This window comes from Bactrocera dorsalis, chromosome 4 (genome assembly GCF_023373825.1).
Source record: "Bactrocera dorsalis isolate Fly_Bdor chromosome 4, ASM2337382v1, whole genome shotgun sequence".
Taxonomy (NCBI): Eukaryota; Metazoa; Arthropoda; class Insecta; order Diptera; family Tephritidae; genus Bactrocera; species Bactrocera dorsalis.
The window spans coordinates 3085453-3101859 of NC_064306.1; the positions used below are offsets into that span (position 1 = coordinate 3085453).

General features: G+C 30.4%; 1 protein-coding gene and 1 long non-coding RNA gene across 6 annotated transcripts in view; one reads left to right on the forward strand and one right to left on the reverse strand.

Annotated features, from left to right (window-relative positions):
• The window catches only part of LOC115066554 (uncharacterized), a 75612-nt gene that overhangs the window by 37842 nt on the left and 21363 nt on the right, over positions 1 to 16407 (reverse strand). For both annotated transcript variants that reach the window (XR_003846120.2, XR_003846121.2), the window contains exon 2: positions 3990 to 4032. This is a non-coding gene — a long non-coding RNA (uncharacterized LOC115066554). The remainder of the gene's footprint in view (positions 1 to 3989; positions 4033 to 16407) is intronic.
• LOC105231954 (serine-rich adhesin for platelets) overlaps positions 1 to 16407 on the forward strand; it is a 106080-nt gene that overhangs the window by 18495 nt on the left and 71178 nt on the right. For all 4 annotated transcript variants that reach the window (XM_049455904.1, XM_049455903.1, XM_049455907.1 and 1 more), the window contains exon 3: positions 2105 to 3027. In XM_049455904.1, coding sequence (XP_049311861.1) covers positions 2449 to 3027 — 579 coding nt within the window. In that variant the 5' untranslated portion in view covers positions 2105 to 2448. The remainder of the gene's footprint in view (positions 1 to 2104; positions 3028 to 16407) is intronic.

Sequence of the window (16407 nt, forward strand, 5' to 3'; positions counted from 1 at the left end):
ATTTTTCATGACTCTGATTACATTTCTGGCGCTTTTTTGTTGCATTTGTATGGAGTTTTTAATTTAAAATGTTGTTGGCTGTTGTTTTTATATCGCGTCGTTGGCTTCTCCATTTGTATTTATTTTTCAATTTCCAATGCCAATTAATGCATTAATCGCTGCGGATTACGTTTTGAGCTGTAGATTATTTTGGTTGCCACTTGTTATGTGAAATCATTTGACTGTTCAAGGCCATTTCGCCAACTTTCAATTTTTTATCGCTAATTAGCGATTTTCGCATGCTTGGCTGCGGATGGCTGCGGTGAAACTTTAAGGGCTCGGCAGTGGAGGGTGTGTGAAAAACATGCATGCGCATGCATACATGGCTGCATTTGAGTCAAATGTACGAAAAGTATTCAAATCAACAATAAAATATTTTTTTTTAATTCAGAATATTTCAAACAATAATATGTATGTATATTGAAAAAAACATTCAAAAAGTAAGATAATAAAAAGGAGACAATAGAGTGAGGCAATTTTAGTCGCGGTGGCTTGACTGTGGTCCACTCTACATATCCAGCCATTTAATTTTTTTGTAATTGTAAAAAAAAAAAATATTAAAAAATTTAAAATGAAAAAAAAATCCAAAAATATATACTTAAATTAATTTATTCAAATTTAAAATCGTAATTTGAGGAAGAAATTTTAACACTCTTAAAAAAATTTTTACTTCAAAAGAGATCAAAAGATTTTATTTTTTGAAAATTTTTTCCTTCGTGTCTTTTTAAATTAGAAAATTAAAAAAAGTAAAAATTTTATTTTTCTTTTGTTTTTTATATTTTTTTTTTTAATTTTTTAATTAGAAAATTTTAAAAAGGTAAAAATTTTAATTTAAAAATATTATTTTTAATTTTTATTTTATTTTGAAAAATTTTAAAAAGTAAACATTTATTTATTTTGAAAACAAAAAAGTTCAAAGAAACAGAAAAAATTTTTATATACATAATTATTTTATTTTTTGATAAAATTTTTAGATTAATTTTTAACATTTAAAAATGTATTTTAAAAATTTTTTCTTCATATTAATTAATTAATATTATAAATTTTTTTCAAATTTTTTTTGTAAATTAGAAAATCTTGAAAGTAAAAGATTTAATTTTTTCATACATTTTCTTAATTTTGTTAATTTTTTTTATTAGAAAATTTTGAAAAATTAAAAATTAATTTATTTAAAAAAAAAATAAGTAAATATAAAAATTACTTAGTGTTTTATATTATTTATATGTATTTTATTTTTTGATAAATTTTTAATTTTTTTTAATTAGATTTTAAAACTTAAAAATGTATTAAAACATTTTTTACTTCAAAAGAGATTTAAAATTTTTATTTTTTGTCATGTTTTTTTTTTGTAAATTAGAAAAGACAACAAAACAAATATTTTTGTGTAATTTTCTTTTTTTGTTTTGTCATTAATTTTCTTAATTTATAAAAAAAATTTTTTTAATTAGGAAATTTTGAAAAATTAAAAATCTATTTACTTGGAAACAGAAAAAAATTAAAAAAATATTAAAAATTAAACCAAGTTAATATAAAAACTAATTTACAAGCAACAAATAAATATAGAATTAACCATATACACACATACAAATGTATGTATGTATGTATGCACCTTTAAGAACCTTAATTTTTCGCCTCTAGTCGAAAGCTAGACAGAAATGTCTACAGAAATATGCACATACATTAAATTAAAAAAATTGCGGATAATTAAAAACAAAATATAAATAAAATTTTAAAATTATTTAATTTTTTACTTTTTTTTTAATTTTTTTTTTTATTTTTTAATAATTTTTAATAATTTATATTAATTTTTTTAAATTATTTATTAATTGAACTTACATAATTTTTTATTTTTTAAATTTTCAATTCAAATTTTCTTAATTTTTTTCTAATACATAAATTTTATAACAAACACAATCGAACATTTCAAATCGATTTTTAAATTTGATATTTTTTCGCATTTAATTGTCTATTTGAAACTAGATATGTATATCAATTGTACACACATACACATATTCAATGAGAGCAATAATTTTTCTAAAACGCCACCACGTGTTGTATTTTTCAGTGGAAAGGCGTTTCTGCGAATCGAACAAGTGAAAGCAATTTCAAAGAAAAATCGCCGAAATGCTTTAACTCGCAATAAAAACACAAAAACAACAACAGCGATATCGAGTGAAAAGAGCAATTGGAAGAGCAATAAAATAGATGAATGTAAAATATTGACACACAAATAACAATAACAACGATCGAACACGCAAAGTGCACAACAATAAAAACAAACGAAAAAAAAGCAAAAACAAAAAAAATAAAAAAACAACAACAAAGTAACACAGCGCAGCAGCGCACAAACGCAGAAGGCGGAGAGCACGCAGTGCGTCAGTGAGAAGAAGGCGAAGGAGGAGCGGCGAAATGTCAAGAATTGCAAGAAAAATGGCGACCGCAACAAAATTCGCCATCGCGGTTGGCAACATTCTCACAATATTTATGGCATTGACAATGTGTTGTTGCCAAGTGGCTGGCCATCCGCAGCCACAGCCATGGCCGCAACACCAATCCGAAGCGCAACAACAGCAGCAGCACGTGCTGGCAACGCCACAGGCGACACCACATAAATACCAGCAATTGCAATATCAATTGCAACAACAACAGCAACAGCAATATGAATATCAGCAACAGCTGCATCAGCAATTGCAAAAACAGCAGCAGCAACAACAACAGCAGCAGGAAAAATTACTTTATCAACAACAACAGCAGCAGCAGCAGGAAAAATTACTCTATCAACAACAACAGCAACAGCAGCAGGAAAAATTGCTCTATCAACAACAACAGCAACAACAGCAGGAAAAATTGCTTTATCAACAACAACAACAACAGCATAAATACCAACAACAACAGCAACAAACTGAGCAAAAGCACGATAAGGGCAGTTATGCGCAGGAGACGGAGCGTGAGCTACAAAAACAACAGCAGCGTGCGACACCCACACAGGTTAGTATTGTTGCAGTTGTTTTGATTAAATTCCAACAATATTTTCTTAACTTTGTTGCACTTATGATGTTGTGGGGAAGATGCAATCGCGTGGAAAGTGTCGTGCGGAAGAAGGGATGGGGAAAACAGAAAAAATACATAGCTGTATGCAATTTCTGAAATTCCAGAAATATTATGAGCAGTCTAAGACTTATTTCATTAAAGCGTAGCGAATGCAATCAATTTTACTTGGAAAATTCCTGAGTGATTTTATAGAAAAATATAATCGGTTGACGATATTTCAATATTTCATTTAAAATTCAAATATACACAACGTTTAAACGTATTCTAAAATTAAATCTAACCTAATGATATTTTTGATTCTGGAACTGAGGCGTACTTTTCAAAAACTTATACAAAAATTTTATAATTTTTTTTTTGAATATTTAATTTTTCTTTTAATAAAAATAAATCTCGACTGAGACAAAAATTATAAAGTTGAAAAAATTTTAAAATTTTTTCGAAATGAAAATAGTTTGGAATCGATGGATGTAAACATTTACAATCATTAAATTAATTTAATTTGGAAAAAAATTAAAAACTTTTTTAAAAAATAAAATTTTTTTTTAATTTTTAAAAATATTGAAACGATTTTTTAAAGATTTAAAATTTTTTCGAAAAAAACATAGTTTGGAATCATATGTAGTACTTGTAAAATTTTTTAAAATTTTTTCCAATTAAAAATAATTTTGGAACGGAAAGATGTTTTTTAAAAATTTTATAACATATTTGAAAATTTAAAAAAATTAAAAATATTTAAAAATTTTAAAGCATTAAAAAATCTTTTCAATATTTTTAAAAATTAAAAAAAATTTAAATTGTATGGTTTTCATTAAAAATTCCCAGGATATTATTTATATCTTTAAAAATATATGTTTAGTATTTTATATTTAAAGAAAATTTTAAGAAATTTTTTCACTTACCCTTGAATCTGCCACTGTGACCAAAACGCTTCCAAAATTTGACCTAAAAATAAAAAGCGCAGAATAAAATATGGTATAAATAGAAACTATTTACAGAATATTTGGGTTGCCAATCAATTAAAACCAATAAAAATTAACAGTATATACTGTTAAAAAATTCAGATAATTTTATTTAAAAATATGTCAAATGGTTGTCAAGCCAACTACGAGTACATAAAATATTTTGTCCATTCTACTTAATTTCCACAAAATATCAGTTATTCGCCTAAAAGTATGCATTAATTTTAATTTCACATGCTTACTTCATATATGATTCCCTCAGCAAGATTGCACAATAAGTATGCGCTTGAAAAATTCAAAAAAAAAAAAAAATAGATATGAAATTATACCGAAAATGTCCCGAAATTCTCTAAATATACCAAAGCTACCCTTCAAAGCAGTTTAAAGTATATAAATAACTGTTATCTGAAACTGCCTAAAACTAAATTTTTTGTTTAATACCCAAACTGCGCTACAACAAGTCCCCAACGTTTTCACACACTCATATAGTACAGAAATATATACTCATACATACATACATCCATTTACATGCATAAATTTTTATCGCTCGCAGCCACCCCTGCTATCAACAACTATATAGTTGTTATTCAAGGAAATTTGTATTTATTTTTATTTACCATTTTATTGTCTGCGCTCAGGGCCAGCCTACGATGGTTTGCACACGAACACACACCCACACGACACACACTAGTATATGCAAGTACCCATGCGAAAAGGCTATAAGATGGCGGCATGTGTGTGCTATGCCTCCCTCCGCCGCCACCACTGACCTCAACCGTACCGTTATTGTATGCCATTGTTGCCAACTTCATTTATAACAAACCTGCGCGGCAACCCGCGTTCCCGCGCGCACCTTGTTGGCTACCTTACAGCGCTTTGTCGTCGTGGTCGCTCGGCGCCGCAACCTGGCGTTACACATTTACCCATTTTAGTTGGGATTTATTGATTTTTGTGGCCGTAAATTTTTTGCTCATACAAATAATAAAAGTCACACGTGGGCGGATAAGGCGGACCAAGCTGCCAATAAAGCTTACGTTTTTGCAAAAAATAAAACAAAACATAAAAAAATACCGCGTGTGAAATAAATGATATTTATAAAGAGGATAGTTGGTGAGGAATGTGCAGAAAAGACAAAAATAAATAAAGTAACTAAATTTAATAAATAAAATAACTAAATTAAATAAGTAAATAAAAATATAAATGAATACATAAATATTTTTTTCTAATTTTGTATTAGACGAAATTGTAAAAAATTAATAAATTTATTGAATATTTTTTAATAAATTTATTAATTGTTTTTTTAATATTATAAAATTTTTATTTAAATATTTACATTTTTTTCGTTTCTTAATTTATAAAACTTCTATTTATTCAATTAATCAAACTTTTATTTTTAAATTTCCAATTTTAAAAATATTTAAATTTTATAATCTTTTCAATTTTTAAAATTTTCAATTTTTAAGATTTTTCCAGTTTTTCCAATTTTAAAACATTCCACTTTTCCAATTTTAAAAATATTTAAATTTTATAATCTTTTCAATTTTTAAGATTTTTCCAGTTTTTCCAATTTTAAAACATTCCACTTTTCCAATTTTAAAAATATTTAAATTTTATAATCTTTTCAATTTTTAAAAATTTCTTTTTTTTCAAATTTTTAAATTTATAATTTTTTAATAAAATAAATAATTACAAAAAAATATACAAAAGAAATTTTTTAATCTTAAAAAATTTATATTTTTTCATCTTTTTTTAATTTTTCCATTTTTTTAATTCTTTAATTTTTTTTTTAAATTTTGCATTTTTATTTATTAAATATTTCAAATTAAAAAATTAATAATTTTCAGATTCTCAAGTTTGTCATTATTTAAAACTTTCTTTTCTTTTAGGTTTTTAAAATTAAATTTTTGCAATTTTCAAATAACAATAACAAATTTAAAAAAATTTCTGTTTAAATTTTTAATACAGAAATAAGTTTTCTAATGATTTCTCTTCAAAAAAAGTTGCTGAACCCAATATGCCCATTCATTCATTCCACGCTCTTCCACTTGTCACTTTAAATAGCTTTATGCCCGCTCTAAAGTATTTATGTAATTTTAATAGTTTTCCGCTTGTCAAACTCATGTGTCCTGCTTTTACAACCCTCCACTGCTGTGAGCTTTTGATATCCTTATGAGCACCATAAAATTTTACGTTTATTGCGGCAATTGTGTAAAAATTTATGATTTTTCAATTTCTGATTGCCGTTTACAAAAGTGTGGCATCTGCAGCAAATTCGTGCTCACATAAACTTCAATGGGCTTTTATGTGTTTTAAAAGGTTTTCCAGTACAAATGGCAGCGAAAATAATTTAGTTATGATATTTAGTACATTCTTTGACGCTATTTTATAGAATAATTCATCTAAGTAAAAACTGAAGAGAAAAACAATATTTTGTGTAGACATTTTTAACTTCTTTTATAACAGCATTTTTCTTGACTCGAAAACTTCTTAAGAAGCTCTGAATATTCATGAAAATAAGATATATTTTTAAAATATGCTTTTAAAATTTTGTCAAATTTTTTCTTTGCCATAAAATGGATCTGCTTGCTTTTGTCGTACTTTGAAGTCACATTAGCCTTTAACCTTCAACTCAAAGCGCCGCTCTACCCATTTTCTTGTTTTTTTTTTTTTAATACATTAAAAGCAAATATTGCTGCGAGTATACTTTGAGTGGCCTCTGCTATTGAAATGCAAATTGTGTGCGAAATTCGCTTGTTGTTGCGCTGAGATGCTGTCAAAGGCGACTGTTCTACTCACCTCAAAGCAGACGTGGCCACAAACAAAGAAAATTTAAAACACAAAAAACGACAGCAACAAAGCAAAACGGGATATAATAAATGCTATGGAGTATATGCTAAGAGTTAAAAAAAAGGTAATTAAATTTCAAAATATTACCAAAAATATCAGAAATAAATATATTTGAAATTTACAGAATATATAATAAATAAAAATGTTATTTTATTATAAAAAAATATTTCATAATTTTATAAAAAACAAATTCTTTCAATTTATTCAACCAAAAACGCATTAAAACATTTTTGGCTTAAAGTAGTAGGTGTAGCATACACTTGTGCGCCCCTAAAAGCAGGCAACATTAAAAACAATGTCAAATGCAGATGCAAACCAACACACACACACCCTCAGCCGAGCACTTGAGTGCAGTAGGCGTACGGAGGAGGCCTGATGCATAAGCTGGGGGTGAAATATTGTTGCACTTGGACTCAAGTCATGCTTGTTGCATCACAACAATAACACTAGGCACAGCAACGAAAGCACTAATGTTATTTAGAGCAACAATGGAACAACAATGCCGAACGCTGAATGCACAGCAAGCGGATTAACAAGGTATGCTGGTGGGTAAAAGAGCAAAGGGGGAAAAGGGGGATTAAACGCTAACAACAAACATACAAACAAACACACTAACCAACAACGAAACTGCATTAATAACAAAGCAACAATATGATGAACAGCTGTATGCAGTTATAACGGCACAGCGCTGTGGTGGCAGAAGCGCGGCGCGACGGAAGCGGCGTCGCAGAGACAAGCAGCGCATTAATAACACACAACATGGCAGCCGAACAATGGCGATAACACGCGACACGCTGCCAAAACGCGAACCAGGCTTATCGTTGTTGCAACAGACGGCAGCAAGCAGGCGGCAAGCGAGCGGAGGGCAGCCGCTTTGGCAGTTGTCATGCTAATGAAAGTGCTCGTACGCGGCGGCGGCTGACTTAAGGAAAAATCTCGGCGCTTTTCAGCAAACGAAGAAAGCAAAACAGGAAGAATAGCGAAGAAGTCGGGCTAAAGGAAGCGGCGTGCCGTTTGCAAGCCAAGTTCTGGTAGTTGGGGACTAGCGGAAATTACCGCGTCGACGAACAATTACGAAAACAACAACAGAAGAAGAGACAAAAAAGCGCAACAAAAAGCGGAAATTAGGGAGAGGGAGAATGAAGGAATGCGATACAAAATTTAAATGTGAAAAAATGGAAGAAATGAAAAAGCGTAACTCACAACAACAAAGCCATTCACAGCCATTGTCCGTAGACTAACACGGGCGTTTATTGCAAAAAAAGGTTCAGAAAACGCAACAAAAAGGCGCATGACAAGGCAAAACAAGCGGTGGAAAGCTGCGCATGAGTTGTGACTGCGCATTGTTGCTGTCACAAAAAATTGCCAAGTGTATGCGGTTGGCTGGCTTGTAATTTGGTATTTACGCTGCGTTGCTTTGCATACTTTTAGACGCTTAGACGCATTATATAGCACTCAAGCGCTCAAAAAACAAGCGAAATGTAATAATAAACATAAACAAGCGGTAATGCGCGCTTTGTCGTTGTGGAGTAGGTAGTTTGCAGCACAAATAATGATTATAAGGATGATTTGTAGGAAATTTTTTCACAAAAAATATTATCATAAAGCACAAAAATGGAGTAAAACTAAATAATGTCGGAGAAAATATTTTACTATGAAGAAATATAATAAATTTGAACTTCTTTGCGTACTAAAAGCTTTTATAATAATACAGTATATTTATAAAATTATTATTTATTTAGTAAATAGGTGAATTTCTTATACTGGGCTAAGCAGGGGAGCTCTTTGGAGCATAGAGATTTTGTTGTATGCCTAATTCTAAATAAAAAAATATATAAATATATGCATATATATAAAAAAATATGTATGTATATACAAATATTTTTTTTTCTGAATAACAAGTATTAGCAAACAAGGTTTAAGAAAAATTATTTAATAAAATTAAATTTAATATGAAATTTTAAACTTCATAAACCAATTCGATGATATTTCAAAAATATTATGTGGAAAGCTTTAAATACTCATTTTATTACTATTTTTTATGCCTAAGTTATTGAGAAAAAATATATAAAAAGTTGTTTTTGCTGTTTTGTGGGAATTAATTAAGCAATAGGTTAGGAAAACGTCATTTGAAATTTTTTGCTGAAAATTTTTTTTTTATATATTCAAATTAATTTGGACATATTTCGACATTTAAGATTTTTATTGAAAAAAAATAAAAAATTTCAATTAAAAATGTGCATGGAATAATTAATTTAATATATTTATTTGAAAGCTTTGACATTTTTCGGACTCTTAACACTCGATGAATTTGTTTATATTTTTTTACATACAAAATTATTTATAACACCTTTAATTTAGAGTTTTAAAGATGATTTTATAATAATCAAATATTTTAAATTATTTTCCAAAACAAATTTTACTTAAGTTTTGTGAAAATTTCGTAAATATAATCAAAACAAAATTTTTTAGAGCATATCTGCAATATTTGCTGGTCACTGTGGCGTATGAGTAACATTACCACCCTCATAAAGCACACAAATGCAACCATTACGGGGATAGTAATGTTACTCATACGCCACAGAGACCAACAAATATGCTATCATGATGGGAATAGTAATGTTACTCATACATAGCGTACTATTGCATATGTATATGCTTTAAAAAATTTCGTTTTCATTATATTTACCAAATTTTGACAAAGTTTAAGTAAAAACATTGCGGCGTATGAGTAATAGAATAAAACCAGTGATAACAACGGTGAATGGTGGGTGTGAGTAACTAAATTTTGCAGAGTAAAACATGAAATAAAACAATCTCTCTCTTTTTGTATATTATTTTGCCTAATGTTCTTCTCCTTTGCGCTCCATTCATTCCATTCCTGAATTTTGCTTCTTAGCTACTTAATTGGCTTATTTATCACTCGGCTAATTAGTCGCTTTCGCCCAACAATCCAGCGTACCACATTTTACCAACCGCTTGTAATATTAATATATCAATTTTGTGACTACTGCTTACACCGCCACTTAACCGCACACTCACCCACAATTTGCAGCGTGTCATTTTACTGCAAGTTTTTCGCATTGCCTTTACTCATGCTTGAGTTGTGTGTCAGCTACACCGTTTATTTCTGCTTGGTAGACCCTTAAAATTGCTTAACGCTTAATTTGCTTGCCAGTACGTCACTTGAGCTATCAGCGCTTATGCTTTTCTGCTTTTCTTTCACCGCTCTACCTTCCAAAGCAGCCTTTTATCACTTGACAGCAGACTGTCTCTTATACCAATTTATATATAGATTTGTGCGCCATCTTCTTATTCTATAAATATTTCTTCTGCCAGCTGCCCGCACTACCTTTCAGACGCCACAATTGCGCGCTTAATTTCATTCCACTCTCACTAATGATGCACAATTTTTTGCTTCATTAATCTTCCTCGCATTTGCCGCTCCATTATTGGTGGCGCACACTCTGCCCAACACCCTTATACGCGAGTTAGCATCGCACTACGTGGCTTCCTTGCTGTTTGCTCTATGGCCCAACTAATTGTTGGTTGCTTATCTATCACTCTCCTGGCCGCACCGCCGCCACCGCCTGCAAGTTATGCAAGTACATATGTCTCGCGCCACTAGTTTGCTTCCAGCTCAACGCCCAATCGCAATTAATATTCGCAAATTGCTTTAATAATCACCAAGTTGCTGATTTTGTTTGTGATTCTCCAGCTGCTTACGGTCTGATGATTCCGATTTCATATTGGTTTTGGCATTAGCCGCAGCGGAGCGACTCGAACTCGCACTCACACTCGCTTATGATTTTGCTATTTTCTCCTTCGCATACACGTTTCAACTTCTACCATTTCCTTACTACATTCGCATTCTTGCTTTCTATTCGCTTTTTGTGGTGTTTCTGTTCTATTGCTGCTTCGATTTTAGTCTACCTCGGCCCGTTGCAGCGCTCTCTTGCTTTACGCCACTTTCTCATTTTAATTGCTTTCGATGTCAATTACGTTTTCAGGCGAATCCTTCTTGTCTCCGCATATGCCATAGATATTTTTTCCTTACTACTTCTGCTTTGCTGTGGAAATTCGCGCTTTTTGCTAGGTGCAACTGCTGCCATCCCGTTATACTCCCTTGCCATTGTTTCTTCTTACTTTTTTTTTGGTGTTGCTCTTGCTTTCTCTTTTGCATTTTTCTGCTCTAGCCTCCTTCCTCGTTGACCAGCTGCTGTTATAATGCTTGCAGCATAACAACAACAATCTTAGCAACAACAAAAGCCCATTGAAATGAATTACCAAAGTATCACTTGCATCGAATTTTAATTTGCACGCTCCAACAGCACAAGCAGTCACTATGCTCTACCTCACTTTTCCGCTTTTTCCCCGCTATTCTCGGTTTGCTACAGCTGCCAGTCATTTTGTATCACTTTAGAACTTTCACTTCACGCAAAAGCGGCTTAAAGTGTATTAAAGTGACGCACATTTGTTACGTAAGCACAAGCTTCTATATTTAAGTGTAATTAATCACTTTGTTGTTGCAGTAAATATTTTATCGTAATGAAAAAAAAAAACCAAAAATTAAAAATTTCAACAGGTTTAGGCCCAGCTTTTCAAGTACAAATTTAAGTCTAATTTAGTTCAAGACTTTTATGCAAATTAATGAATTTTGTAAAAAATTTTAAATGAAAATTTAAAAAAAAAAATTCAATAAAAAACGTACAAGCTGGCACAAAAAGCTTATTATTTGCATGACATTTTGTTAATAACACCCTCAAATTATCAATGATTTTTGTTATTTCGCATAATAGCCTTATAAAGCTTTTTTTGAGCGAAAAATTTGCTGCAGAGTTGCCATATAGTATAACCAAAGGCCAAAAAATTGCAAAAGAAATGTTGCTTATAGAAATTAGTGTTTTTTCTGCGTTTTTAGTATACCAAGAAGAAAAATTTTTTAAATGACGTTTCATTCTAGTGTTGCCATATCTTCATAAAATGAAAAATTTGAATTTTTCCTGTGCATTTTTACTATGAATAAAAAAGAAATAACTTTTTGTATAATTTTTGATACCTAGAGTTGCCAAAAATTTGATGTAGAGTTGCCATATAGTACAAGCAAAGACCAAAAAATGCAAAAAAAAGTTTCTTCCATAAATTAGCACTTTTTCTGTGTGTTGTTACTATAGCATACCAAGAAGAAAACATTTTTAAATAACTTTTCATATACAGTGTTGCCATATTTTCTTATAATAAAAGAAAATTTTCTACAAAAGTTTGTATTTTTTCTGTGCATTTTTGCCATGAATACAAACACACAATTTTTTTTTTATAATTTTTGATACCCAGAGTTGCCATAATTTGATGTAGAGTTGCCATATAGTACAAGCAAAGACCAAAAAATGCAAAAAAAAAGTTTCGTACCTAAATTAACGCTTTTTCTGTGTGTTGTTACTATAGCATACCAAGTAGAAAACATTTTTAAATAACTTTTCATATTCAGTGTTGCCATATTTTCTTATAATAAAAGAAAATTTTCTACAAAAGTTTGTATTTTTTCTGTGCATTTTTGCCATGAATACAAACACACAATTTTTTTTTTATAATTTTTGATACCCAGAGTTGCCATATTTTCATATAAGCACATAAATTTTCCACAAAAATATGTGTATTTTCTGTGAATTTTTAATATGTATATGTTGATTAAACATTTTTTCAAATAATTTCACTTTTCAAAAATACATACATATATGTATACAAAACATCCGAAAAAAATGTGTTTCATTACTATTATTTTAATTTGTCTTTGGAATAACATCAAAAATTTCAGTTCAATTGAGCATTCACTTCCACCGTAAATAAATTGTTCATTATACGCATTTTTCCATAAAAGTAGCTCATAAAAAACACAAAATCCGTAAATGACTCGTAAAAAAATCAATTAAATGAAGCTAATTGAATGTTAATAAATTCAATGGCCTTACAAGGGCGCTTACGGATACGCAGATAATATATATTTTTACACTTCCAGGTATATACATACATACATACATATATCGTACGTATTAGCGGCATTAAGCAAATTAATAATTCATTAATTTTTTGCTCGCGGTTGCACATTTTTTAAATAAATTTTAATTAGCAGGCACAATTGGGCGCGAAAGATAAATCACGCCATGAAATGGGCAAATGCAATATGAATTTCATTAATACGATATGTGAAAATGTTTTATTTATTTTACATATGTATTTAAGCATATGCTTATGTAAAAATAATCAGTAAAAATTATATAAAAATATTTTGTAAGTAAACGAGTTAATGAAAAAGTCAACAATAACACTAAAATGTAGGGTAAGTTTCTGCAAAGCCAACTACTTCTATTTTAATAAAAAATTTCATAAGACACCTTAGAATTACAGACGAGTTTACGAGACGAACGAAATAATATGTAAATGATTAAAGTAATAAGCCATTCAAAAAAGAGGCTCTTAAACTTATTATTTAACTGTTCAATTGTTTTTTGAAGAGTTATGCGATAACTTAATATTTTAGAGGGGAATCTGTGTAGTTGAGAAAACAATCTGATACCCAAGATTACGAGGAAAATTGAGTTTCTCTTGTATAATTGAAAGACAAATATTTTTTTTTATGTCTTCAGCTTCTTCAGCTGAGCCTTTCTAGGCACCGAAAACTATTTACATGGTGAAAATTTCTGTATTTAAATTCAATAAAGCTCTCCGTGTCGTTTAGGGAGTTTCGCCGAACAAAGACAAGGCAAGAATAGACACAGAAAAAAATCATGTGGCTCGAATTCTTGATATTTTGTACTTTTTTTAGAGGTGGATATATCATCGGAAAAGGGTCTAACGTTGTCTTCATTATTCAAAAAAGGTATAGCCTTATTATTCAACATGAATTTTTCTTAAATTTCGAGACCCATCAAACCCCCAAAACAAGCCTTCTGCCACACAAGCGAGCAATTGCAGTCTCATTTAAATGTTAGAAATTTTAAAGCGCCGATCATTAAAGTATACGATTCTCGCAGTAGTACTATACTTAGCTGAAAATTTGCGAATATTTTGGCAAAACATGTGTGTGAGTGTGTAATGAAGGTGTTTGTGTGGAAAGTGATTGCTTTACGCGTACAGGCAAGCCTCGCTTTATGAACAGGACTGACATATAAAGAATAATATTCGCGCCAAAAAAAATATATACCGATATTTATATTAGTATATGTATGTACGTATATACACCCACACTTGTACAGAATTTCGTCTTAAATGGATCCAGCTGGCAGCCTTGCGCTTGCCAGGGCAGCCATGCAATTTAAAAGTTTAAATATTTACACAGACAGCGAAATTGCTGTGCAACGTGAGACGGAGCAATTTCAGCCATGAACGGCAATAGCAGCAGTGTAACCTACGGGCAACACCCACACACACGCACGCCGAATAGCAAAGCCATTTTCAACGCGCTGTCCACAGCGGCACAACTACCTATACGCATACATACAACTGCGCCTTTCACCTATTTTCCATTTTCTTGCGCCTCCCCGGCCCTCAACGCACCATTAGTGCTGGATCTCATTCAAATGCACACACACACGCACACATACATTTGCATGCATTTTTAATTTGCCTATGTGTATTCATTTAACTTGCGCTGCCACGTCGTAATATTCTGTGCTATGCTGTGCTATGCCTGCGGATGCGGATGCCCGACGCTGGCTGATTTCATTTCCGCTTTGTGCGCCATTCAGCGTTGCAATCGATGGAATTTTTCAGTGTCAGTCAGTGACAATGATTTCGCTGGAGATGAGCGCTGTTGAGGACGGTTTTAGCGAAGGTTTGGGCATACGTTTGTATGCTTAGCTGTATATGTGCAAATAAATTGACACCTATAGAACCGTACAGCTGGAATGACCGGCGGCAGTGAGTGAGCCGGTTTTATGGATTTTAAGAGCTATTCGATAAAGTTGTCAAACGCCCTTTGCTGAAGTACTTTCGGCGTAAAAAGTGAATAAAAGCAGTAAGCAATAATGCATATAAAAAAATATTCTTTTTGATTAAAAATATATAAAACTAAAATCTGAAATAATTAAAAAAAAATCAACATCAATTTAAAAAAAATATTAAAATGAAATAAATTTTAAAATTTCGAAATTTCTCTATAATAATTTGAAAATTTGAAAAAATAAATTTTTTAAATTTTGAAAAAAATTAAAAAAATTATAATTCGTAAACTGGACAATTTCGAAATTTGTCTAAAAATTCAGAAAATTAAAGGGTAAATAAAAAATGGAAAAAAATTGCTAAGATTAAAAAAATTACTATAAAAAAAACAATTGTAAACACTTACTGAATTTAACAAATTATAAAAAATTCATAAATTAAATTAAAAACAAAAAAATTAATTAGATTAAAAAATATCATAAATTTCTAAAATAAAAAAAATTAATAAAAAATAATAACAATTCCAAAAATTAAAAAAAAAGTAGAAAAAAGTTGTTTGGAAAAATTTATCCAAATAATTGAAAAAATTCATTAGAAAATTGAAGTAAAAATCCAAAAACTATATTATTTAAGAACTGAAAAAAAATTTAAAATTAAAAATTAAAAATCGAAAATTAAAAATAAAAAGCGAAAAAATTAGAAAAAATATAATACCAGAAGGTTATTTGATTTCTTATTTTGTAAAAAAAAAAATGAAAAAAAATTATAAAAAAAATTTATTTTTATAATATCTTTGGAATTACACTTACATTTTATGATTTTTCTTCAAATTTTTTTAGAAAAATAAAAATCAAATCACCTCAAGAAATTCTACAAAACTTCAACTGTTTATCAGCTTTTTTTTACTTAGTTAATTAAAATTTTAAACTTTCTCTAACTCATCTCGCATTTCATAATTCAATTTGAACAATTTAGTGCTCAAATATTTTATGAACACGCTGCGGTCAATTTAAAGTTTTTAATGCGCTTATCGCCTTCAGCCAACACAGTTTTCCCTTTTTATTTATTTTCAATTAAACTTTAAACGCGTTTTTCCTTTATCGCTTTTTTATCGCCTCCAGCATAATTTGTGAATTTTTCAATTCCAACTCGCAGTGCCGACACTCCTTTCAATTTAATTTGATGCACTGAGCTGTCAGTGTCAGTGCGATTAACGCCAGCCATGGCCACAAAGCGCACGCACACAAGCGTGTAAATTACACACGCAGCACACACACACATACAAGTGCACAGTGAGCATATCTCATTATTTGTATGATGAATGTTGTTACTAAATTAAATTACGCCAAAATGCATTGTTGCCAACAATGTGCAACCGCAACAACAACAACAACTAGCGACTGCAACAACCAAAGCGCTGGGAAAGTGCGGGGCAACAACTAAATAAAAACACAAACAAGAGCGAAAAAAGCGCACAAACAATGCATGTGGAATGCATATGTGTTTGCGTGTGTGGGTGCGGCGAAGTGCGAGCGAGTAAACAACAATTGCTGCCATGGCAGCCACAGCAACA